The sequence below is a fragment of the Drosophila innubila genome, chromosome X (assembly GCF_004354385.1).
Source record: "Drosophila innubila isolate TH190305 chromosome X, UK_Dinn_1.0, whole genome shotgun sequence".
Lineage (NCBI taxonomy): Eukaryota > Metazoa > Arthropoda > Insecta > Diptera > Drosophilidae > Drosophila > Drosophila innubila.
This window is the reverse complement of record NC_047626.1, coordinates 8880482-8908090: the sequence shown is the minus strand read 5'-3', so window position 1 is coordinate 8908090 and position 27609 is coordinate 8880482. Positions and strand designations below refer to the sequence as shown.

Below are 27609 nucleotides of genomic sequence, written 5' to 3'. Positions count from 1 at the left end.
TCATTTCTTTAAACTTTCATAACTTTGACACAATTGAACCGATTTTCAAGCGAAAATTTCCTTATAGATATGGGCTTAGATTTTAGTACCATAGGGTCCCCCCTTTGAAATTTTGAAAATTGAAAATTTTAAAACTTAAGTTTTCGCTTTTAATTAACTCCTTATAGCATAATTAGTATAAAACATCACTTTAAATTTGATTCTGAGACGTTTTATTTTTATGTAAAAATTCATGTCAAATTTAACACAAATTTTGACTTGTAAAGTTGCAAGGTCAAAGGTTTGACCAACGTCAAACTTTCATAACTTTGTAAAAACTAAGCCGATTTTCAAGCGGAATATCATTCTCGTCATGGTTTATTCTCTGAATTCATTCTGCATTTACATTTTGTTCATTTAGAAAATTTTATTATTTTCGACTATCATAGCCATGGTTTGTTTTCAATGGTAAGGGTCCCCCCTTTGAAATTTTGAAAATTGAAATTTTAAAATCTCAAGTTTTCACTTTTAATCAACTTCTGATATCTAAATTAGTATAAATCAACACTCTAAATTTGATTCTGAGACCTTTCATTTTTCTGCAAAAAATCATGTCAAATCGGACAAAAATTTTGACTTGTAAAGTGGCTAAGTCAAAGGTTCGACCAACTTCAAACTTTCATAACTTTGTGAAAACTAAACCGATTTTCAAGCGGAATATCATTCTCGTCATGGTTTATTCTCTGAATTCATTCTGCATTTAAATTTTGTTCATTTAGAAAAATTGATTATTTTCGACTATTATAGCCATGGTTTGCTTTCAATGCTAAGGGTCCCCCCTTTGAAATTTTGAAAATTGAAAATTTTAAAACTTAAGTTTTCGCTTTTAATTAACTCCTTATAGCATAATTAGTATAAAACAACACTTTAAATTCGATTCTGATACGTTTCATTTTTTTGTAAGAATCATGGTAAATCAGACAAAAATTTTGACTTGTAAAGTTGCTAAGTCAAAGATTTGACTAATTTCAAACTTTCATAACTTTGTAAAAACTAAACCGATTTTTAAGCAGAATGTCATTTTGATCATGATTTTGCCTCTCAATTCATTCTGCATTTAAAGTTAACTAATTTCGTAAAAAAAAAAAATTACCTCTAGATATGGGCTAAGATTTTGATACCATAGGGTCCCCCCTTTGAAATTTTGAAAATTGAAAATTTTAAATTTCAAGTTTTAACTTTTAATCAACTCCTTATAGCGTAATTAGTATAAAACAACACTTTAAATTCGATTCTGAGACGTTTCATTTTTTTATAAAAATCATGGTAAATCAGACAAAAATTTTGACTTGTAAAGTTGCTAAGTCAAAGGTTTTGCTAAATTCACACTTTCATACTTTTGTCAAAACTAAACCGATTTTGAAGCGGAATGCCATTTTGATCAAGACTCGGCCTCTTTATTCATTCTGCATTGAAATTTTTTTAATTTTGTAAAAAACATTTTTAAGACAATCAGCAGTAATCTACGACTCATTCAATGCTTTCTTTTTCACTCGCACACTTCTGTTACTTTTCTACTCTTCTCCCTTTTTCATTGTGTTGAACTGTCTGCGGTCTTAACAATTTTTGCTATCTTGCTGAGACACACTCTGTTAACTTTGTACGCCTTGTACTTTGGCTATCGCATTTATTACTAGTTTAAGCGAGAGCTGAGTCAGGACGTTGTCAGTGGGTTGCCACCATCTCGACCAACCACCTGACTGTCAACAGCTGTTAAGCATTTCCCACAGAGTTGTCCTTACCTTTTTAAATTAACCCAAAAACAAAAAAAATAAAATAAAAAGGAAAAAGAGAAGGCAGAAAGGCAAAAGTGAAGTAGAAAAAGTATGAATAAGGAAGTCGACAGCACGAAAGTAAATAATTAAAAAAGTTACACAAATTACCAAGGGGTTTTGTTGTAGGCGTCGTGCCACGCCCACTCGACTCAGCTAAACCCACAACACATTATGTGGCGCCCCATTTTGTGTGCCTGTAATTAAATGATGTTTATTAAATGTGCGCGCTGTCATTCATTCATCCATTGTTGTTACTCTCAGCTGATGTTGTTGTTCTTGCTGTTGTCAGTTATACAAACAACGCTTAAGTTGTCGACGTCATCAGCAGAGCAACTGTTTTTGTTGGTGTTGTTGTTGATGTTGTTGTTTTTGTTGTAGTTGTCGCTGGCGTTGCGCTTTTCGCGCCGATGGCCACTTTCAAGTTGAAATGTCAAACCGCAAAGCGAAAAACGAAAAGCCGCAAAAATGTGTGACTAACTGCAAAATGCCCTTTAAATTTGTTGACTTAACTAGAAACTCAAAATATTAAGTATACGTCATGCATATTTTTTAAAATTATTTTCATCATTCAGTTGTCTCTTTTTACTTATAATTAATTTATTAAATTTTTATTAATAGTTATTATTTTAGCCGTTAAGCTATCGATATTTCGATATACACATGGTCTAGCTACTGACTTTAACATACCCTGTAAAGATATTAAGCTTGTAAAACTTACTTTCACATTTATATATATCTCAAAAATTAAGTATACGTTGCAAGTTGTTATCATTAAATTTATTGCAATCATTTTCTGCATTGAGTTATCGATAACTGGATATATCGATAACTGGATATATCGATAACTGGATATATCGATAACTGGATATATCCTATGTAAAGCGTTAATAAGTGAAATCAAATATTTATCAAATATTTTGTTCAACATTATTAAATCAAGTATACGCCGCGTTGAGTAATATATATTTTTTGTTTTGGGCCAACGCGCATCAAATTATCGATAACTCGATAAGTTTATACATCTTTGGAGTTTTTGTAGATGCCCAACGCATGCAAAAATTTGCTGAGTCTAGCATTTATGGTCTTTGAGATCTGACCGCATTGTTACATACACACACTTTAGCAGTGTTGGTTAACGGCGGGAAACTCCCAAAAAAAAAAAAAATTGCTGAAAGGGAGAAAAAAAAGATAGCAATGAAATCAAAGCGCCAAAATACACACACACACACAACACAGCAAGAAAACCACAAAAATGCCGCCAACGACTTTGGCCTGGTAATTTTGTTGTTCTTGTTGTTGTTGTTGTTATTTTTGCCGTCAAAGGCTTGTAAGGCACGCTTAACGGGACATTCAGAGTTTTGACTTTCAGCTGGAATTAGGGTTTGGGTTGGGGTTGCATTTTTTGGGGTACATTGCCAAAAGGCTCGCAACACATCCGCTTGCCCTTGCGGCGCTTCCTGTCGCTTCCTTCCGTTGGCACACACCTTACCCGCCGTCAAGCCCCACCCCTGCCCCACACAACCCTTCTTCCGGCAAGCCTTTCTGCTGTCTGTTCAAAAAAATAAAAATAAAAATGTATAGAAAGAAAAAGAAAAAAGCACGCGAACTCAGACGCCCTGTCAGTTTATCTAACACGCACTCCCGACTGCGTCTCTAATGTAGAGTACTATTCGGTGTCTGTGTGGGTGTGTATAAATGTGTGTGTATGTGTGTGTGTGTGTGTGTGAGTCATAACAACGCGGAACAATGCGAAAATAGCAGGCAAAAGATGGATAGGATTGGCGCATAGATCGAGGATAGATGCATAAGCAAAAAAAAAAAAAGGTTAACCCTTGAAATACGTAAATTAACAAAACCTGCCGCCAATCATGAGTGTGTGGCGCTGTGTGTGTGTGTGTGTGTGTGTGTGCGTCTATCAGTGTGTGTAAGCGAGAAAATATACTGACAAAGCAAATATTCTAGCTAAAGTTGAAATACACTCACTTAACTCAAGCAACAGAAGCAAAATGATAATTTTTGACAACAACTTTAAGCGAATGCTTACAGGAATTACTAAAAGTGATTTCTGATAATGACTAAGTGATTTATTTTTACTTTTAGGTGAAGGAGTTTTTTTTATTTTTTTAAATACGATTATTATTTTAATCAATATGCCAAGGAATTTATGACTTAATGATTTATTTTAACATTTAGGTGAAGGAGCTCCTTTTTTTTTTTCAAATACAATGATTATTTTAATCAATAAGCCAAGCAATTTTGTTTAAACATTAATTAAACAAGGCTGTAAAGATAATGTTTTTACAGTCATTAGATTTTTTAAAACAACCTTAGCAGAAGTTTGATTACATAGAAAAATGAGGTTTATTTTTGTATATATAAAAAGCTCTTTGTCCTGACTCACTCACTGACCCACCGATCATTGCACAGCCGAAACCGTAAGACCTAGGAGGCTGGAATTTTCACACAACATAGCTGAGACATCGCTGAGTCCGCCGAAGCGAGCAGGGGGAGCCCTCTCAATAGTTGTAATGAAATCATGCAATTTGCCCTTTAAAGCTTGTTTAGATAAGAGCTGAAAAGTTGAAATCTTTTTGTATTCTACATTAATATTTAAAAATTTTGGAGATTTGTAGCCTTACTCAACTCCACTATTCTAAATCAATTCTTTAAATATTTAGAAATTCTTTTCAACCAAGTTGCATTGTGTTTTTGCCGCACATTTTGCAACACCTTGATGTATCGTTTTTCAATTTCAAAAAAATCACTTTTAACGAGCTCACTAACAGCCGCAACATGAAGGGAAGCAAAGAGGAAAGTGTGGAGGTGGGGGGAGGGTGTTGGTGTTGTCCTGCAACAAGCTGTTGCAGACACGCGTTAACATTTTGCATCAACAAGGCAAAGAGCTGCAAGCGATAGTCTGTCACAGAGTTGCCCATTCGTTGATAGATATATGACAGAGTGTTGCCATGCCTCCACTTTTTATTATAATTTTTTATTTTTTTTTTGATTGGTTGGTTGGTGTTGCAGCAACAGCTGCTACTAGTATTTCAAAATTACATTGTTGACCATGTGGCAGCTACAAGAAAATAATAAAGTGAAATTACCAAGCTAAGTGCGAAAGAATAAGAAATTAAATGAGATCCATTTTTGTGTTAAAATTGATTTATAAACAATAAATATTTGAGTTGATGAAGCAGCAAAATTTCTGATGACTGACTGATGACTGCAACTAAATAAAAAAGTTCTTAAACAAATTATTTAAGGAAAATTGCAAAAATTTAAGTTGAAACTATTTGAAATAGTTTGCTTTTATACAACTCTATTATACTGCTTTATTTAAATAAAATATATTTGTAAAGGGTATGCACATAGTCTAATACTTGCCTGCAGTTTTCTGCTTTTATGTGGTCTTTGTTGTTTTACATTTTTTCTACCCTTTCGCCCCTCCCTTTTCTTGTGCACGTTGCTTTGACAGACGCCTCTCTAAACAACCGCAGCGAATACACACAGAGGAAGTTTTTTAAAAAAAAGGGACGGCTTTTTCTGTGTGTGCTGGAAATTGAAAAGCAGACTGTGCGAATGTGCGGGTATGTGTGTGTGTGTGTGTGTGTGTGTGTGTGTTTGTGGGCGATTGCGTGTGCAGGAAAATTAGTTTGGGCAATGGGGCGCATTTTTGAAATTCATAAACTTACCGGTTACGTGGGTTATGACGATGCTTTGTGTTGCTTACACACACACACCCGCACACCCGCACACACACACACTAAGTATGTGTTAATATGAAGTTGACTCCTTGCGCCTATTTAATTGGCCTGTCTGACTGTGCACACAACTTAACGGCAACCAACTAAAATGAAACCAAACAAAACGCAATCAACTTCATGCCCATGAATTAATGACTCGCACACAGTTCAACTCAGCGTATACGTAATGTGGTTAGAAGTAAAAGTAGGAGAAAAAAAAAACATGGCTGTTTACTTGAAGGTACTGAGCATCTTGTACGTACAATACTAAACTGGGAAACTCCCTTTACGCTTTATACTTAGCTGCAGCAGTTGTTAACTTGGTTTATTATGTCATTTTATTCAGCAATTCTTGCTCTCTTTTATTGTATTTTTGTTCCCTTTATTTTTCTATTTCAATTCTTTGAAATTTGTCGTACCTTAAATACAATTGGTTAGCTTATTGATATTGCTTTTCTATTATTATTAAAGGGTTTTCATTGTTCACCTTTTGACAATAGAAAACTTTCCAGAGTCAATAGCTTTACATATAAGTAATTGTGATTAAATGTTACTTGACCTTAGAGTAGCACAAATAATTGCTTGAGCTTTTATTAATGCACTTAGGAAGCCTGCCAAATGGATTATCCCTTAAAATGTAGTTAAATTATTTGTTAAATTGATTTTAATTTTAATTTACCGTCTACTCGTATTCAATTGCAATTGTAAATGCAATCCTTCTTTGAGTTCGTTTTTAAAGTGCATTACGAGTACTCCTACTCGTATTCATCATTGTTCTCATACTCGTACTCAATCCACTCTTGTTACTTTATTCCAATTTTATTTGCAGCTTAATTGGATAGCATACACAACGATTGTGTAATTTGCAAGATGATATTATGAATTTATTGAATATTCTAATGACTGTTGAATTTCTAATTGCGTAATGAGTGCATTCGAGCATATACGAGTACTCAGAACTAGTAAAAAAAACTGTGAATAAATAATATTTACTTTGGAAAATGCGAGCTGTATATTTACAAATTTGTCTATTGATTAAGCAGCTTAGGCAGTTGTACCCTGTAAGTGGCATGACTAGGGTAGTATGCGTAAAGGAAGAAAAAAAAGAAAAGGAAATAATAATTTCTCTTTGACAAAAATATTATTATTTTTTTAATGCCAATTATTTACTTAAAGTTTTTTTTTTCATTTTAAATCTGAATTTTAAGCTATCACATTCATTTCTAATAAGGATTCATTTTATTTCAATGTAACTAGAACTATATAGTCTGAAAATTTCATAGATATCCTACAGGTAATATACATATTGTAAAACGAATAATTTGCAGCTAAGTTTTAAAAAGGGAAAATATACTGAAGAACTATTTACAGGATGTTTACTAATTGAGTTCTTGTTGCTACATTATTAAGCTTTGCAATTTGCAATATTTAACTAAAATTTTGTGTTGAACTTGTTCAGTCAATTAATTTGTATGCAACCAAATCTTAAGTATTCCTTTAAATTAAGCTCAGCGCAATGTTGAGGAAACATCTTTGCAATCCATTCAGTTTCCCATCTGTATTCATGGCTTTATTCATGCTTGTATTCATAGCTGTATTCATAGCTGTTTAAGGTATTAAGTTTTATTTTGAGCATTTCGTAAATTTATAATCCACTTCTCCGTCTCAGTTCAGTTAATATGTATTTCAGTATACAAAATCGCATTCATAGTCAGAATACGTATTTATATTTTTATATATATATATTTATGTAGATATATATTTTTGTAAGGGCTTGACAAACATACCACGAACACTTCATTAATGCTTGCCAGACACACACACACACACACACACACATACACACACCGCACGCAGATACGCATTTAATTCGGCATTATCCATAGGTTTGTGTTGTACGAGTATAATAAAATGTAAGAGAGAGAGAGAGAGAAAAAGAAAAAAACAAAACGAGATTTTAAGCCTACGAAATTTCATTTATGCAACTTGATGGCCAATTGGCGTGCAACGCAAACATAAACACACACAGACACACTCACAATAATGTGAGCTATTGACTTTAATGTTACTGCTCCTAAAAGTATCTCAACTCGACTCAAAATATGAAAACACATGTATTTTTTATAATAAATTGCTCTTACAGCTCTTTGGTGTTTATTTTATTTCATAAAACTAAAAAGCTCGAGGTTTAACTTCGAGTCTTTAAAATAAAAACAAAGAAATGTGTGCCTTTCAATTGAATTCCAATTTTCTGAAGTTTATAAAACTAATCAAAATAATTATTTTTAAAGAAACCTAATTAAAGTAAATTTTTTGTAATTTGTGGACTGTTTAGAACCAAAAGTAAAACAACATTAAATCGTTAATAAAATACAATTTTGAGCAAGTATTTTATTATTAATTAATGTCAATAATTATTTGTCTAACAGCTGTTTTTTTTTTTTGAAAGTCTAGTTGGTTTACTAAGAAATTGCAATAAATATTATAATTAATAAGCTATCTAATATGTATCTATATTTTATGCATACAACAGGGGATCTCTTTATAAATACTATCGATAATATTATAAAAAGTGAGCAAAAATATGAATTAATCGATGTATGCTACAGAATTTCTTCTTTTATAATTTTTGTTCCGATCTAGAAAAATGAAAAAGTAAATAAAAAAGTAGAAAGTAGGTAACTTGATATGATGAATAATTAATCAAAATATCAATAGATATGCGAGAAGAATTTCTCAACACAACTATCGATAACCGAACTGATAACTTTACTTTACTCAGCTACATTTTATCTTGAGTTTTATGGCTTGTCAGCAGACTGTGCAATATACCAAATATAATATAACTATCGTAAGCTTTAAAGTCGCACTTAAATGTAACTAAAGAGCGAAATGTTTATGGCAATAAATAAACTTTTAAGTAAGTTTATTTTTGTGACTTTTGTTGTTGTTGTTGTTATAATGCTATAAAAGTTATTGATGGCAACAGTTCGGATGCTTGATGGCGTTACAATCGTTCTGATGGAGCTCAAATGCACTTATTAATATTTATATGTGTGTGTGCAGGTGTGTGTTGGTATCTGTATGTGTGTGTGTGTGTGTGTGTGTTAGTGTGAGAGTGTGCTTACCTGTTTTTCTCTTTCACTGTTTGCTTTGGCCAACGGGAAATTTATTGATACTCAACGAAAAATAAAACCATAAAAATGAAAATGACAACAGAAACAAAATACGAGTACGACGGGAATATAAAGAGAAAACATCGAGAACAAAATAAAGGAATTTTCGAGGAAAACTGCGTCAATGTTGAAGCCAAAAAGCTAAAGTCTAAACGAAGGGCAACGTTGCGAGGGGCGGTTTAAGCATTTGTCAACATAACGCTCGCAATTTAACAATTTTCAATGCTGTTCGCTTCGAGCTACGTTGACTTTTTATAGTTCTTGATTTTATTTACTATTTGTTCGTGTGCTTAGGAAAAGACGATTTTGTTAGGGGGCATCAGAAAGGATAGTGGGAGAGAAGAAAAAGGGAGAGAAAAAAAAACTCAATGCTGTGTGAATAGAGAGCGCGTAAAGCGTAAACTGTAAATTGTGTTGCAGTAACAGAAATTGGCTTCATTTTTATTGGCATTCGAGCAGTTGACTCACCCCCTTCTGCTCCTGACTACCCCCAAGCTCCTGTGAATGTTTGTATGTATGTGTGTGTGTGTGTGTGTCGATTGTGGCAACTACGTTACGCTATTTTATTTTGTCTCGCTTACCTGCTGGCCCCCCCAAAAAAAAAGAAAGTCTTTCCACCTTGCTTACTTTTTTTTCCTCCACTCTTGTTCTTATTTTACCTACTCTTTCTCTTTCTCTCTCTTCCTCTCTGTCTCTTGGCTGGGCGTGTGTATTTGCTCACGTAATTCCCTAATTAAATACTTAAATTGTAATTGCTTTCGAACGTTTGATGACACGGTAGTCCAGGACCAAGACCAGGAGCATTGGTAGGACCACAGTTTGGGCCAGGCCAGCTGCCGTTGCCGTTATGTGGCTGGGCTCCGGCTCAATGATTCCCGGAGTCGCCTTGGCATCATTAAAACGCGCACAGGTAGCACACACACACACACACACATTCACACACACACTCAGAGTGAGAGAGAGATAAAGAGAGAGCGACAGAAACATATGTTATATGAGTTGTTATACACAAGATATATACGTAATACCCCCATCTTTATGATGCAGCACACACACACACACCCCACACACACATAGTGTGTGCGATGTTTAAATTCTACACATAAATATATATACCACCCATAAATGTACATATATGTATATCTATAAGAAAACATGCAGCTTTACTAATGACAACAGTTGAATTTGTGTAGAAATATATAGCTAGAAATATAGTGCAAAGAATAGTCAGACAGAGAGAGAAAGAGAAAGATAGCTTTTGATATATTGTGCATATGATATACTTGAAAGAGATTTTAAATTCACATTTTCTCTAATAATTCCGTGTACTTTGTGCTTATATCTCTATTATTTTTTTTTTTGAAAACTCCAAGTTTGACGTCTTAGTTTCTCTTGAGCGTGTTTTAAAGTTGATGGGTCTTAAATACTTACTTTGTTTTAACAATTTCTGTATTAGTTCAGACTTTCAACTCTGCATAAATTTTATTTTAAACCATAGTCTAATTTTATTAAAAAAATTAAATAATTTCCTGAATTCGTATGCCTATAAAATTATTAAATAAAAGAAAGAATCTAACTTATGATGTTAGTTTTATGAGTATATCATTGAGTGATAGATAAAAACGGTTGTTTTTCATGTACAATTTTTTCTTTAACTTTGGTTATTTTCTTTAAGAAATCATATATTTTAAGCCTTACATAATTTTTTTGACACGTTTATGCCATGCGTATCATGAATTCTTAATTTATAAATGAAATAAAGTTTTTGCTTTAAGTTAAGTTCTCGCCGACAAATTGTGTAATGTATTGTTATAGATTTTCTTAAGTTAAGCTACTCGAATTTATTGTGTTATCAGCGAGCTCAAATTTATTTGTCCTGAAAGTTTTATAAAGAAACTCGAAAAATAGTTGCTCAGGACGATTCGGGTTAAGAATTAGTGATGAATTTTGATGAGCATGTACAACTAGCATATCGATATAAGTACACACACAATTATCGATAGCATGATAGCACATTGAAATAGTCAGTTGCTGGACTTTGTCATTGTTTTTTTTTTTCCGCGCTTGAGTGCGTCCAGTGTTTTTTTTTCTGTCTATCGCTGTCTTGTTTACTTGCTGTTTACCTTGCTCTCTCTTGCACTTTATTATTGTCTCTGTCTCTTTCCGCTTCTTTGTCTTTAGCTGGGCAATTTCATTCGATGCACGTTAAGCCATATAAGTCATCACTTTAATTTAATTGTGCACGGCTAAGCTGGCCACACTTACGAGCCGAGACACGCCCTCCTTCTGCACACACATACACACATACACACAGACACACAGTTATACACAGATACGTATTGAAAGTGGCTTTGTATTGTACATATGCTGGCCATGTCCTGGCATGTGCTGGCCACGTTTTTATGTGCTTTTAAGTGCGCAATTAAAGGTCAATTGCAGTCGAAGGTGGCCCAGAAGTATGCTATAAACTCTGAAAACACACACACACACACACTCGCACACACATGCACATGTGTTTCTAATTGATATTTGAACTGTTCCAGTAGCTACACTCAAAGCAAGCGCCTTTGAATTCTGTCATTTGTTATATATTTTCTCAATTTTGATTTTCGATTTTGATTTCAATCAAAGCCAAATTGCAAGTAACACACACACACACACACACACATACATAAATATATATATATATATATATACACTCAAGTCACATGACCAACGTTAAACGGCACAATCATCCAGTTGGCAATGTCAATCTTGTCGAGTTCAAGGCCGGCCGCATGATCCAAGGTGCCACAATGGTTGAGCCGGATGAACGCAAGGGTCTTCTATATCTCTATCGGGATCGGGACGAGAGCCTGCATTTCTGCTGGAAGGATCGTAAGGCGAACAAGATTGAGCTGGACATTTTGGCCTTGCCCGGCAGCCTTGAGTTTCGACGTGTCGAATCCTGTAAAACGGGTCGCATTTATGTCCTCAAATTTCGACGCTCGTCAAATCGCATGTTTTTCTGGATGCAAGATCCACGATTCGATTTGGACGATGATCTTTGTGCCCGTGTCAATGAGCTGCTCAAGGCTAACACCGATTCGGACGATGAGATCGCGACAAATGTGCAATCGTTAAATAGTTTCAAATAAGTTAAATCACCTGAAGATCAAATTCAATAGTAAAGGCAAACTCCTATGTTTTCTTTAAATATATCTTAAATACTCAAAATGTTGTTAAGTAATTATTCAAATGAAACTTTATTGAGATTAAATTATCGATAACAGCAGCCATATTTAATAGATTTTAATTAGTCAATCGTTAAATAGTTTCAAATAAATTAAATCACCTGAATATGAAATTGAATCACCTGAATCACCCAAATGACTCTTTATTGAGATTGAATTATCGATAACAGCAGCCATGGTTAAAAGATTTTAAATAGGTAATCGTTAAATAGTTTCAAATAAATTAAATCACCTGAAGATCAAATTCAATAGTGAAGGCAAATTCCAATGTTTTCATTACATATAGCTTAAATACTCAAAATATTGTTAAGTAATTTATTCAAATGAAACTTTATTGATATTGAATTATCGATAACAGCAGCCATGGTGAATAGATTTTAAATAGTTAATCGTTAAATAGTTTAAAAAAAATGTAATCACCTGAATTTGAAATTAAATTAGTGAAGGCAAATTACCATGTTTACTTTAAATATAGATTAAATACTCAAAGTGTTAAGTAATTTATTCAATTGAAACTTTATTGAGATTGAATAATCGATAACAGCAGCCATTTTTTATAGATTTTTTCTAATTGTTATTGGGAGTGCAGATTAGACAGTTTAGGACGAGACATAAAAAGCTATGATGATGAATTATAATGAATCTATTAATTTAAAATATTCAAAAGTTAATATAAAAATTAAACACTTTTACTCGATTATTTTTTTGTTGCCGATCGATCGAATTTAATTAAATCGATTTTCATAAAAAATCGAAAGCTCAACTCTTTTTAATAAAACATCAAAATTAGAAGATTTAATAACTTCCATCACTGTCCATTTTTATCCATACTATTTTCTTGACGATTGTTCACAAACTTCAAATGGATTTCCTTGTGGAATGTAAATTTTTATCAATATTTGGCTATTTACCTGAGTTTATTGATCGACCAGTATCTAAGATAACTAAAAACTGCATTGTCAAAAAAATAGCCAAAAAAAAAAAAAACTGATGCAAAAACTTTTTCCTCCACTTGACTAGACTTGCAGATCTTTTGAAAGAAGCAACGTTATAAGAAAATGCCAATACATGAGGACAAAAAAAAAAAAATAAATAGCAGAAATAAATCGTCTTGTTCAGTGATGCATTTCGATTGTGATGCGACGCTTAAAACTATGTAACGCCAGCAAAAAAATGCAATAACTGCCTCAACGTATCTGTATGCCCCTCATCTCTTTCTACCATTATTGTTGGCAAACAAAAAAAAAAAAATAAAAATAAAGAACAAAAAAAATGCCAAAAGAAGTTACGAAGATAAATGAGATGGCATAAGTTAGACGACAACTCGAGCACAAGACGTGAAAGACTAAAAAATAAAAAAATACTTAAAATTGATATAAAAGACACCAAACGACACCAAGCAAAGAAAAAAAATGAACAAAAAGGGAAAATAAGAAATTTGAACAAAGCAGAACCGAGAACTTGATACCCTTGAGACGATTTCGAAGCAATTTGAGTTTAATTAAATTTAAATTACTCTTTCAATTCGTAATTTAATATTGTTTGTTGATTTTTTTGTCAATCGAAAAACTTGTCTGTTTTTAAGCAGTAGCTTTAGTATTAATTTCCACCTGTGGGTGAAGTTTTAAAAGAACTTTTCATTAGCCATTATAAAAGTAAGCCTGAGGACAATCGAACATTTAAATTAGGATAAATTTCCACTTAGATTTGTCCACATTTTGATATTATTGTTGCGAAGATTTTATACACCAAATTAAAAGGGAGACTAATTAAGATTAAATGCAGTTATTATAAATGTGTTTTATGTCAGAAGTAAAGACATATTATTTTCTTCTTCTGTATTACTTTTCTTGGTAAAATTTGTATACCCTCTACGAAAACTAAAGAAATTTGCTAAAAAATAGTTGTAAAGTGCAAGTAAGCTATTGGGTCGGGTATCGAGATGAGAGGAAAGAATGGAGTGGGGAAATGTGGGGGAGGGGAAGGGGGTTGCATTGCTAGGCATGCGACAGCAGCAAAATATTATGTTTTTTTTCTCTCTTTTCCTTTGCATCATTTGTGGACGCTTTTTGCGCTTTGCTTTCAATTTTGTTTTTTTTTTTCTTGGGTTTTGTTTTACTTGTTGGTATGTTTTTTATCAGTTGTTTGTTTGTTGTTTTTGTGCCCAAATGAAACTAAGTGAGTGGAAGGATGACTCACTGGCGAATGTGGTGGGGAAGGGAGTGGGTGCTTGTTCAGAGCGATAAAAAATGTCTAAAGTGCTGGGAAAATGCGAACGCAGCGCACAGAAAAAAATTTCGTGCATGCCAAAAAGTAGACTATGAAAAACAAATAAAACAGTGTTAAACAACGAAAAAAATACCCTATAAAAAATAAATGCAAAATAATGGAGATTCAGTTTATTAAATTATAAGTATTGAGTATTAAGTTGCCACAGCACGAATATTTACAGCGAATATTATTAAAAATTTTCAAAATAGACAGTAACATAAATAGTTACAATAAGTATTTACAGGGTATTTTTTGAGCATGCCAAAAGTATTAGATATTGGTATGTTTGACTATGATACTCGGTAAACAGTGAAGCACAATTAATAAATATAAGTTGACAGTTGAGTGCCAACACGCACAGCCTGTTCATGTACTTACAGGGTATCAAAAGCACACACAAAAATTGCACAACTAAATTGTTGCATAATGAAAACGCTTGAGTTTCTGAAAAGTGGTTGTTGTTGCACTTGTTGTGATTGTTTCGGGTCAAAGGCACACACACACACACACAGCTACACACACACAGAAACACACTCACACAGATACACACTCAGAGTTGTTGTCATATATGTAAGTGTCGTACCCGAGGGCGTTTCACAGCCATTTACAACTTGGCCAAATGCAAACGCATTATTAGTTGTAATTTACTTGATTAGGTGTGTGTTTGTGTGTGTGTGTGTGTTTATATGTGTGTGCCTTGCATGTATTGGTGTCGTTAGACCCTTTGGCATACTCTGATGCATTCGGACACAGTTCGCTCGTTGCCAGAATGGCAATAACTTTATGGCCAACAAAAATTTCTGCAGCATGTGAGCGAGCAAGAGATTTGCTCCGTTTTGTTTTGGCCAAAAGCCAACCAAAAAAAAAAAAAAAAAAAAAAATGGCAATTTTAACCCAGTTGAATAGCAGTGCCACGCCCACAAGAATCAGTTTGAGTTCCGAGTCCTTCCTTTGCCAATGAGTTGCAGCATTTTCAATAGTGTTTGAAAACTTTGGCAATTGCTCACTGAGCTCTCTAATTGAAATTCGTGAACGATTTTTATGTTTTTTATAGTTCACTTTTGGAACCAATTGAACCAGTTGTGGGTTCTTCTTTTTTTTATCTCCTTTTTTTATGACTTGATGTTATGTTGTTTGGCAACTAGTTCGACAAGTTTTTATGGCAAGTCGAATGCCTTGAATTTATTGCTCGAAAAATTAAGTATTCTTATTAAATGTGGTAATTGTATTTTTTTGAATTTCTTTATGAAGAAATGTTCTGAATATTTAATTAATATACTTTACTCGCTTGGGAATTTTGGTAATTATTTAATTTAATAAAGCATAAAAATATTTTGTTGAAGTTTAATTGTCGATTCATAATAAAATATAAATAATAAATAAAGCTTTAGTTTAAAACAAGAATAAATTGTTATTTAAAATTGCGTTGAATAATAGAGTTTGTTATAGTATTTATGTAGAACATAACATAATTATCATAATAATTGCTGATAATAATTATCATACAAAAAATGAAGCTTAAATTATAATTTTGAGATACATTGACAAAAATTTCTCGATAGATTGCTCAAACATTTTTCTTTATTGACAGACAGTTTTTAACATTTATTAAAAATTTGTTAACAATTTTTTTAATTGTTGCTCGATTATTCTTTGTCGATTGTTTGAATATTGATTCTAAATTTATATACATACTTGATTGTTTAAGGTTTTGAGAGTGTTTTGAGAGTGTTTATCGTTTGCTTAACCAACATAAAAAGATTAAAAGTAGCTTTGAATGCTAAAAGGTTCACTTCGATACACGTTTGTCAAAGAATATCTGTTATATTATTAGAATCAGGCCGACTTATAACTTAAACTTATCAGTGGTTTTTTAGTTTCAATATTTCCAGATCGATTGAGCTTTATATTTTGTTATTATTTCAAACATATACCTTATCAAATATTATCCACTTTATACAACTCGTGCTTTCATTAACTACTGTATGCAATTTACTTAATTACTCGTAAGTAACAAGCTTAATTACAGTCACTTTCATAATATGCCACTTCATATCCCGTTCTTTGTTTAGATTTTATGAAATTCTTAGTATTTGCTATTTGATTACAGCAAGTGTTTAAGATGAACTTGGCAACTTTTGCTGATTAGCTGCTTAAGAACAACACTTTCATTTAAAGTACTTTCTCACTCTCATTTCAATTGCTTTTCGCTTTACGTGCTCTCGCAAATTCTCTTACATTCTCTCCCACTGTCGTGGTTATGAATTCCGGGAATGGGATGGATATTCCCTCAAACGGGGCAATTTGCTAAGTTGGTATTAACCAACAAGCTTGCAGCTTTAGCATCAGCTAATATTATGTGGCTGCGTTAAAGGCCAATGGCAACGAAAACAGCAACAGTAAAAGCAACAACAACTGCTATTTCTATGTTACACATTCGTGCTTAATACTCTGCGTACATACCAGAAATATACCAGAAGAACTGCTATTAAAATTACTTAAAACCAGCCAACGATAAAGGGGGTTGCAAGCAGCTTAAATATGCCGGTTATTGATGCTACGTACAACAGCAGCAGCATCAGCAGCAGCAGCAGCAATAACAATGTTTAGCTCTGCACTATGGGCAATTTGCTTAATTTTTTTTAGAAATTAATTAACAGCTTCTAAAACAAGACAAACATTTTTGGTGTTGGTTTCTGTATTGTGTTTATATTTAAACATCATAATTTTGCAGTCTTGTTGGGATATAATGATTAAAACACTTTTTTTTTAAAGTATTCCAAATTGGACAAATAAAAATATATATAATATATTATATAGCTCCCATAGAAAGTTTCAAAAATTCGCCCTTGTTAAAAAAAAAAACAAAAATGTCATTTATTAAATTAGTTTACTATTAAAAATGGGAATCTTTTCGTATCTATTTATATTTGCACTGAGTATCTTAAGCCAACATATTTAAAATAAGTTTCTGCTGTTTTTGAAACATTAAAACAAAGTCAAAATTTTTTATAAAATAGTTAAATGAAAAAAAAAAAAAACAAAAAATTCACTAGTAGTGCGCAAAAATTATCTTATAAATATATACAGTTTTATAAGAAATTATTTCGCTGTAATGCTTAAAGCATTTCATGTTTGAACTCAGTTTATAACACTATTGAAAATAAAGTGTTGATTAAAAATTTTTAAATTTGAGTTGACAATCTTCTAGAACAATTATGTGGACAGCACAATCAATTTCAATTCAAATAAATATGCTAAACATACTTATTAATTTAAAAAAATTATATATTTATATAAATATACATAGTTCACTATTTAAATGTATTTAAAGTTTACCAAGCGGGCTTTTCGGATTATTTTTGTTTTAGTTTCATTTTCTAGTAAAATTTCTTATCTTCTGACGTTGAAAAAAAGTATTTTTTTTCTTAGTTTAATTCGGAAAAAAGAGAATTCTTTCCATAGTGCTTTGTGAATGTGTGTGTATGTGTGTGTGTGTGGGTGTATAGGTAACTATGTTGACACGACTCCTTAACACACCACAGCACGCCCACAACCCTAACATTTGCCCCCTTTTGATGCTGTTGTTGCCGTTGTTGCTGTTGTTGCTGCTATGCGTGTTGCATACTAATTTCAAAAATTTGCCATTACATCTGTACTTCTCACTGCTGCCAGTTCTCTCTGTCTCTCTCTCGCTCTCGCTCTCTCGCTCTATCTTTCTGTTTCTTTGCCACTGCTTTAACTGTCCAATTGCTGCTTGCCGGCATCACGCATTACATACAATTGGTACAAAAGTAGTTTGCTCTGTTTTTGAGCTTGATTATCAACAGCAGCAACAGCAACACAAGTCCAACAAATTGTTGGCATTTTTTGTAGTCAAAGGTGAGGTAAAAAGCGTCTTAACTACACATAACATGCACACGTATAAACACACACAAACACACAAACACACACGCACACACACATTTAGCAAGTTTTTATTTGATATTGTTGTTGTTGTTGCTGCTGTTGCTTCTCTCGTTGCACTCAGCAGGCTCTCGAGGCTCAAAGTGAATTTCCATACGCATACACAGGCAGTGCAAATAAAACTTTTGGCCAAAAGGCTTGGCCCTGCTTTCAAGCCAAACACACCTGCTGCCCTCTGTCTGTCTCTCTCTCTCTCTCTCTCTCTCTCTCTCTCTCTTTCTATTTCTGTCTTCCTCTCTCTCTCTTTGTTTTTCTGCGTCGCCCTTGGGTTAATTGCCAAGCGTTTGAATTGCAAAAAAAAAAACAGTTTTGTGTTAGAATGTAACGAGAGATGTTTTTATTTATTTTTGAAATGTGTGATAACTCAACGACCTGAAATAAAATAAAATAATAATAATAAGATTTTACTTAGGCGAAATTTTGGTGTAAACATTTAAGGTTTTCATATTATAAATGTTTCCAGAGAATGAAAAATGGAGAAGGAGAAAAAAAACAAAGATAATACTTATAGATAAATAGTGTGGCAATAGAAAATGTTAGATAGCAAATAAAAAATTGTAGAAGTTTGTTAAGAAGAGAAAAATAAGAAAGAAAATTAATTTAAAAGAGATGAGGAGAAAAAATAGATAGGAACAAATCAAAAAAACGGAAAGAGAGTAGAAGAAGAAAATACGAAAAAATAGGAATATAAATTAGTCAATAAAGAAAACGAAGTGAGTGAGTATAAAATGAGACAAAAACAAGAAAGAATTTAATTAGAATAAATGAATTTATTTAAGCTGCCCGTAAAACGTTTACGAAAGTGAGAATGAAGGGTGAAAGAAAAATTATAATAGTAGAAAGAAAAAAGTATAAAGACAGTGAATAAACATTATTATGACATAGAAAAATAAATGTAGATACCTATTCAATTACGATTACAGAACAATGAACAATTGCAAAAGAATTTGTATTTATATATATTTATACTGACTGACTGACATAAATGACAGTGAGTCGCGTTGTTGCCAACAACTAATGTCAGACGGATGAGCGTGACTTTGGCAAACTGAAGAGCTGCTGCTTAAATCATATTTAAGCTTAGGTCAATAGAGATTTAACACAGCTTAAGGCAAGGGAACCTTAAATACGGCCAACCAAACAAACAAACAACACACACACACACACTCACAAAGGCTGTACAGTGCACACACACACACACACACACTTACAGACGCACAAGCTAAGCACGTGTCATAATTGTCAATGTCAAGTGCGTTGGGGGAAACCAAAGAGCTTAGCTGCGTCAAAGGACAATGGGACAAAACTGTTGAGCTGACCACAGCTGTACACAATTTCGAAACTCAAACTCAAATACATTAGACGTATGGATTAAGCAATCAGTTGGACTGTATATAAATACTTTGCACTAGATACACCCAGAGAAAATCATTCATTTTCATTTTAATAGAAAACATGTTAAAATTAAAAGCATAACAATTGAATTTATTTAAGAAATCATACTTAATACATAGCTAATATGAATCTAAAATGAAACAGACAATTAAATAAAAAGCAAAATAAAATTATTAAGTAGTTAACTTATATATCTTTGAAAAAATTCGTAATAGTTAATTAACTTGTGTTCTAACAATATATATTTCTTTTGACTTTTTTATTTTATTGAAGTTCAACAAAAAAAGATCCTTAAAAATCATATTTTAATTTTGTTATTTTTCATTATAATCAAATAATTTTAAACTTTTATTTTGTTTAATTCCAATAGTTTTCATATTTAATTTAGAATTTTTTGAATAGTTTCTAGCTTGTCTGCACTAACCAAAATATTATATATTAACTATGAAATACATAAAAATTAATTAAATGCAATACTAAATCTATATTCATATTTATTTTATAATGAAATTGCACACATTTTAGTTTGATTAATTTCATATTTGACATAAATGTAAATATTGAAATTTCAGAGCATATATCTCTGGGTGCACATATAAAATCGGATATTAAATGTAGTATCCGGTAAGCGGAAGTGCGCCATCTTTAAAGACATACACATGAGGAAAATAACGGAGTGGGGGAGAAAGAGCAGTGGACTTGACATTGTGGAATAAAGGAAACGTTACTAGCCGCAAGCATGTCCTGTACAAGAGCCCAATACAAAAGCAATAATCACACACACAAAAACACAAAAAAAGAGAGATGGAGGCAGGTGGAAAAGGCAAAATTACACAGAGAAAGAGAGGAAAAAAGGAGGAGAGATATATGTATAAAGATTTGCCAGATATGTGCACTGTAAATTTTCCACTAGGCAGATCTGTCATTGCAGGCGCCGAAATGTATGCAATAGTCGACAGTTGCCAACAAAAATGTATTTGGCTTGGCGTCCTTCTGGCCGCCATTGCGGCTATTTCTATTCCCGGGCCATAAACGTATCCGCATCCGTATCCTGGCTGGCCTAGTTCACATTTAAGCATTGCGCCTCGTATAATAATTCAGGGTGTCTGGGCGCAAAACTCGAATAAAAATCAAATAATAGCGCAAAGTGCAAAAAAAAAAAAAAAACTGGAAAAACAAAAGAAAAACGAATATGAAACCGAGTGGCATGTGAAAATGTACTATAATAAAATGGTTTTGCCCTTTTCACCCCTCGATTGCAGATAAGCAGCCGAAAAGTGAACTCTCTCCATACAAAAAATTACATAAAAAAAACCACAAAATGAAAAGAATCAAACAAAAGTTAACTCAGTTGCTGACGCTGCTTCTGCTTTAGTTTTAGCTTCTGACGCAATGAATAAATTTTTGCTTAGTTTTTGTGTCGCAGTCTTCAGTTTTCCAGTTTTCAGTTTTCATCAGCCATTTCAAGGCGCCACAGAAAAGTTGTCCACACACAACGGACACTCACAAAAATAGAGAGATACCCCATAAAAAAAAACATTCATTTTAATTGATATCTAAATAGAAAGATATGTTTTGATTAATTTTCTTTTGGTGTAACCTAGTGAGTCATGAATATTTCTAATTTTTATTATATTAAAAAAAATAGCTTAAAGAAAAAATAAAAGCTTAAAATTAGAAATATTCATATTAGAAATTTCACATTAAAAGATTTTTTTAGAGGCAAAATTGCTTTGAAATTGATCAAATATTATTTAATGCTTTGGTATATTGCTATATTTTCAGTAATAATTTTTGATAGTTTTGCTACTCTATTTTGAAGTTATTTTGTTATTGAGAAGACAAAAAGAAAAGTATTAAAGACAGTCTACTTTTAAGATTTCTTATGTTGACGATGAATGTGAATGAGATATTCAATTTTTTTCAAGTCAGGGAATTTTTTAAACAACTTGATGGTATACACTTAGAGACAAATTAAATTAAGAACAGGGTATATACACATATACTAGCACTAATACAATTCAAAAGCCAAAAACAAATGCTTATGCTAACAAACAATTGCAATTTGGCAACGCTAGTTTTCACAACACTCAACTGAGAAATGAAATTGATATACATAATTAATTAAAGTTTTAAATGAACAAACGAAACATTTGCCAAAAATTTACTGTTACTGTTATTGTTGTTGTGGTTGTTTTGGTTGTTGTTGTTGTTTGTGTTGTCGCCATTGAGTCGACATAAAAGTTGATTCCATATTTCACGGCATTCTGGATTATGGCTTATAACGGCCACCAAACAAGCCTCGAACACAACAAAAAAAGCCGAGCGAGAGCGAAAGAGATGACAGATGACAGGGGTATATGAAAGTGGGACAAAGAGGAAAATAAATGCTGACAAATAGGCCAACCGAGTGTAGCTGGTATGCAGCTTAACCCTAAAAATAAATAAAAGAGTAAACAAAAAATGTGAAAGGCTTTTAAACAATTCTCGAAAAATAATTCATAATAAATTCCTAGGTGTAGTCGACAAGCAATATAATAAATTCAGTTAATGACAGCATTTATTACCATCGATTTCTTATTATTTATATATGAATTGAACTATCGTTAAGCTATTTTTTGTGTACTTTATATTTATATCGCAAGTTAATTAATGTCACTCAAAGTTGAGCTAAGAAATCAAAAGCAAACAATAATATTCTTTCATGTATTTATAAATTGAATAAAGTAATTTTCAGCTTCATTTGCATCGAACTCATGTCATAATTGCAATCTTTTGTGCAACCTTTTGCTTAATTTAATTGCCGGGCATTCTGGGGTTAAGCACAGTGTTGCATAGTGCGGGAAGCAAAGGGATCATCTGTCTCCACATGATGGTGCTCGGCAAATGAACATGACACAAGTGCATTTAACAAATTAAAATAGTAGCCAGAACGAAGCGACGCGCTGCGATAATAATGCTGATGATGTCCAGGGTTTCGTATAGGGTTGTCGTTGTTGTTATTATTGTTGCTGAAAATGAGCAGAGCTGAAATGCAATCCAAGCCGGAATTGACACGCACAAAAGGATATACAACATTTACTAATAAATTTCATATTTATGTGAGGACATTGCCGGACAACACACGGAGAGTGCGAGAGGAGCAGGATATGGCCCTAGACCCGGACACGGACATGGACACGGACACGGACACGGACACGAGCCTCGGATACGGCTCGGTGCCCAAAGAGCGCTGAAAATCAACGTGAAATTGCAGTTGCTTGGTTTGAGTATGAGTCTGAGTAGGAGTATGAGTATGAGTTTGTAGTTGAGGATGAGGATGAGAACGAGAATGAGGGCGTGGCAATGGGACAAAGCAGTGCGGTTGGCAATGCAAACAGCGGGTTTGGCCAAATGGAGCGAGGTCGTCGACAACGACGATGATGACGACGGCGACGGCAGTTGAAATCACAGCAGGACATAAAAAGGATGCGTGGCAATAAAAATAAGCGAAAACAAACAAACAAACAAACAAACAAACAGACAGATGGAAAGACAAACGGACAGTTAGTGACAGCATACAGGACGCAGAAAAGAGAATTTGTGTTTGTGTTTGTCTCTGTGTGTGTGTGTGTGTGTGTGTGTGGGTGTGCATGTCACAGGTCACAATTTGCCGTCTGGCTGGAGTGCAATGCTCTGAAAGTCTTTGGCATTGCAATCTGAGACCAAAAGCCGAACCAATATAAATATTCTTCAGCGCACACAAGTCAATTAGTTGAAAGTTGAGCAAGTGACACCATATCAGGCTTAATTGTACATTATATGTATATTACCATACCATAACATTTTTTATTTATCACGGAAGACCTTGTTTTTTTTATAATTATATACAAAAATAAACACAAGTTGATCATATAACAGACAAACACATATTTTCAATTTCAATTCAAAAATATTAATAAAAAATTAGTTATTTATTGTAAGAGCAACTGACAACACTGCATACAATTTCAGCTGAAATATATGTATTTTTTATTAAAGAGTTAATATATTCTGGACATGGTAAGCTACAGAAAACTAAATTGTCGATGACAATTTGATGTATTTATTCCTTGTCGATTTCATTTGTACAAAGATCTTATAAAATCAGTCAGTAAAAAAATAAAATTGAATAAAACCCACATGAAAAACATGAATTTTTTTAACCCTGTTTTTTTGTGCATTTTCCACCAAATTAAGGCGAACTCAAACGCTTTGGGCTGTGCAGCACTGATTGCCAATCACTCAGTCAGTCAACTTATCATTGAAAAAACGTTGAACACAATTGCAATTGATGGGTAAATCGAAGCCTTCAATCAAATGTAAATTGAAATAATTAGAAACGACAAAACAGAGAAACCAAACCAAAAAATTATTTCAATTCAAAATCAATTTATCAGATAATCAAAGGAGCCTCTTCTGTAAACACTCACATCTTGTATAAACATTTGCGATTGCATTAAATTTTTGGTTGCCTGTTTAAATTATGCATATTTATCACGTTTTATTTGTCGAGCGCAAATTATCAGCAAATGTTTTCAATAAAAATGCAAAGAGAAAAATATTTATACACATTTATATAATTTCATATTGCATATAATTACCATAATACACTTATTCAATTAAATAATGCGCCATTTAATTAGCAAGTATGCAAAAAGGTTTTATCTGCATTAAAAAGAGTACCTGTTTTTTTTTTCTTAAGACTATTTGTAGATTTTATTGCAATAAAATGAGACTCAGAATTAAAGTGGGATTATATTAATTTATACATATTTTTTTTATTTTAAAAGTCAACGTTTATTACAGAGCATTTGGACTTCGTTAGCCAAGTGCTATATGGTATTAATGGATTGAATAAATGTTTTTTCTATTTCTATTTAATTAATTTTTTTGTTGTTGGCATTTTATGCAAACCAATTTTTTTATGCAACCAATTGAAGCGGCTGTCAAGCTGTTCGTTTAAGCTTTTTTTTTTAAACAATTGCACAATTGCATATCTAACTGTTTGTTTGGAACTTGCAAATCGAAATTGATATTAGTACAGTTAAAAATAGGGAAATTATAATAATTGATAATGTGTTGAAATTAAATTTGTTTGTTTAACGACTTATTAAGCTAATGGAAATATAATGATATCAATAAATGAACGAAGGCAAAAAAAAACGACTCATCAATTGTTTGTCAACAGTAATTTATGTCAAACTGTTGATTAAAAACAGCACATTAAAGTAATAATAATAAATCGGTTGACATGTATTTAAGTTGAGATTGGCTTTATTAAATCACAGATAAAAATATGTTTTGCGATTAAATAAAATCTTTTTTCATTCAACTTGTCTAAATTCACTCTGAAAAACTTTCTCAGTAATCTCTTTGATGTATTTGTTTATTAATTCTATTCTCATGTACAATATATTATTTGTACCTTGAACAAACTTTGCAGTATTTAATTAAATATGAGTAATTTAAAAACAATACCTGACTTCAAGGTATTAATTGTTTGAAGAATTCCCACATCTTTGGCATAATTATTTATTATTATTTTGGCAATTCAACAGTGCCGTCGAAAGGAACATTTTCGATTGTACAATTTCAATTATTAATTGACATTTGTTGCAAGATATCAATATTTCGTCTCAATATTTGCTTAGGCTAGGAATTGACTTGGACTGTGACTGAAGATTGACAAACTAACAAAATTTTGGCAGATTGCCAGAGTTGCCAAAGTGTTTGCGGATGCCAAACTCAATGCTGGTTGAAGCACTTGACATTTTCACGCTTCAGAGCGATGGATGTCAATTTGGAAGCCTCTTGAAATAGCCCACAAAATTTGAGCAACCAACAGCCATACACTAAAACACCCAACAACCCTACACCTAAATGTAAAATTCCAAATTTCAAATATGGTAAATGACTTGAAATTTTGTTATTAATGCTAAGATACTTACTTATATTTGGTTTACACACTGACTTTAGTTTCTTAATTAAACATTTGTGTTATGATATAAATCCCGAGTTGTTAGACAGACTGTAGCAATAAATAGCTAAGTGTGTGTGTATGTGTGGTATGTATAGGTGTACTTACATTTGCTTTTGATTGCTGTTTACCGGCTGACTGCATGCTTTTAGCCTTACAGTTTTGATCCTTTAATAGAATATTTAATTTTAATTACAAACATTTGATTTCCCACTTCAGCCAACGTTCGCTTGTCGCTAACATCGTGGGGGCTGACTTAAAAATTTATGATATATGTCTCCCTACCTGCTCTCTCTCTCTCTCTCTGTCTCTTTCTCTGTTTCTGTCTCTTTCTCTTGAGCTGTCGCAAAATTTGCGCTGAATGGCAAGCGAATTGAATGCGTGTGCTTGAAAGCATAAGCCGGCCAAGTTAGTAACCAACTTGAAACCAAGAACGAGAACGAAAACGAGAATGAGTTGGAGAATGAGAGTGAGAATGGGAACACAGACCCAACTACCGAGACGGTGAATGCTTTTGTCAATGTGAGGCCAACAGCACGACGCCTTGACTCTAACCAAGCGAGGGTCGATTAAATGTCCAACTTGTCTCAAAAGTCACACATTTTTTATTTCAAATAAAAGTTACATGCCATACAAACCACAAACATAGAACAGAGCACAGTTTAAACAATTTTCGTTTATAATTCGCAACTGGTTTTAGCTAAAAATTGCATAAGACAGTACAGTTTTTAAATGACTTTATTATACAGAAGATTTTAACTTTAACAAATTATAAACATTTCATTTCCAAAATGTTTTTTAGCCATCGAGTTAAAGCAGTGCCTATCGATGACATAAATATCGATAGAGATTCATTTTACAAGAATTATAATTGAATTAGGAATTATATTTGAATTTTTACATAATAAATGAGAGTTTTATGAATATTTTTCGGACAACTAAATTTCTAAGTGAAAATTCTTTACTATTTTTGTAAGATTTGAGAAAAATATTCCATAAAAGTCAAGTAACAAATCAATTCGGCATATATTAAATTTTTTGTTTTATTTTTTTTATATTTTAACATTTTTAATATGTTTATTTTTTATCATTTCAGTTTTAATTTAAATTTTAAAGATATTTTTATAATTTTAGCTTAACCTAAGTCAACTGTTCTTTTTTGATTTTAAATAAATTAATAAATAAATAATATTTTGCTTATCTGGTAAATTTTTGAGGGGACTATTTTTAAAAATCGTTGCTGTACAACTTAATGGGCAGCCCTCGGATAAATTGTCGTTTCGCATGCAGTTTCCGCACTGTCGACTGCTTTATATGCTTATTTGTTGATGTTCCGCATGCTGCACTTTATGTAGCATACCTTTGGGATGATAAGCTCTATGCGAGTGTGCGTGTGTGTGTGTGTGGATGAACAGAGAAAGCAAGAGATATAGAGAGTGAGAGGGAATAGCGTAAATAACGCTGCGATTGAAGACTAATAGCAATGACCTTAGTTGCACTTGGTTGCATTGCAAAAGCGTAAAAACTAACACAAAACTCAAATGAAAATGAGAAAAGATAAATGAGAAAACTGAGAAAACATGTCTATTAATGCACATTCGCTTATACATAAATGCTAACTTGTATATTCATATTATTTCCAACATTTCTTTGCTCTCTTTACAGGTGAGTAACGTATGGTATTTGGCATTTTCAATTTGCACACACATCACACAACTTTCGAGTTGAATATTTGGGTAAGTTTTTTTTTCAGATCGAAGAGGGAGAACTGTTCCATCAACAAGATGACAGCCAGAGAGGGGAGACAGAGTACTTCTATGTGTATTTCTACATCTCTCTTTCTCGTGTAGAATTCAAGCTCTGTTTGCCAGTCGCGTTCCATTTGTCAATGTGCAGCACGTACTCAATCTTCTGGCTTGTCAAACTTGCCAATGTTTGTTGCCAAAAAATCAAAAAAAAAAAAAAAAAACTGCAAAGAAAATAAAAATTTGTTTGATGTTGAGCCACCTCTCC

General features: G+C 32.7%; 2 protein-coding genes across 4 annotated transcripts in view; both read left to right on the top strand.

Annotated features, from left to right (window-relative positions):
- The window catches only part of LOC117791061 (neurobeachin), a 250661-nt gene that overhangs the window by 48054 nt on the left and 174998 nt on the right, over positions 1-27609 (top strand). The window lies entirely within an intron of this gene.
- LOC117791155 (proteasomal ubiquitin receptor ADRM1 homolog) lies at positions 11354-11904 on the top strand. The gene has a single exon (XM_034630830.1). The coding sequence runs from the start codon at positions 11442-11444 to the stop codon at positions 11868-11870; it is 429 nt and encodes a 142-aa protein (XP_034486721.1). The 5' UTR covers positions 11354-11441; the 3' UTR covers positions 11871-11904.

Excerpts from the sequence above, each read along its gene's own strand:
- LOC117791155 (XM_034630830.1), top strand. The coding sequence starts at position 11,442 with ATGACCAACGTTAAACGGCACAATCATCCAGTTGGCAATGTCAATCTT.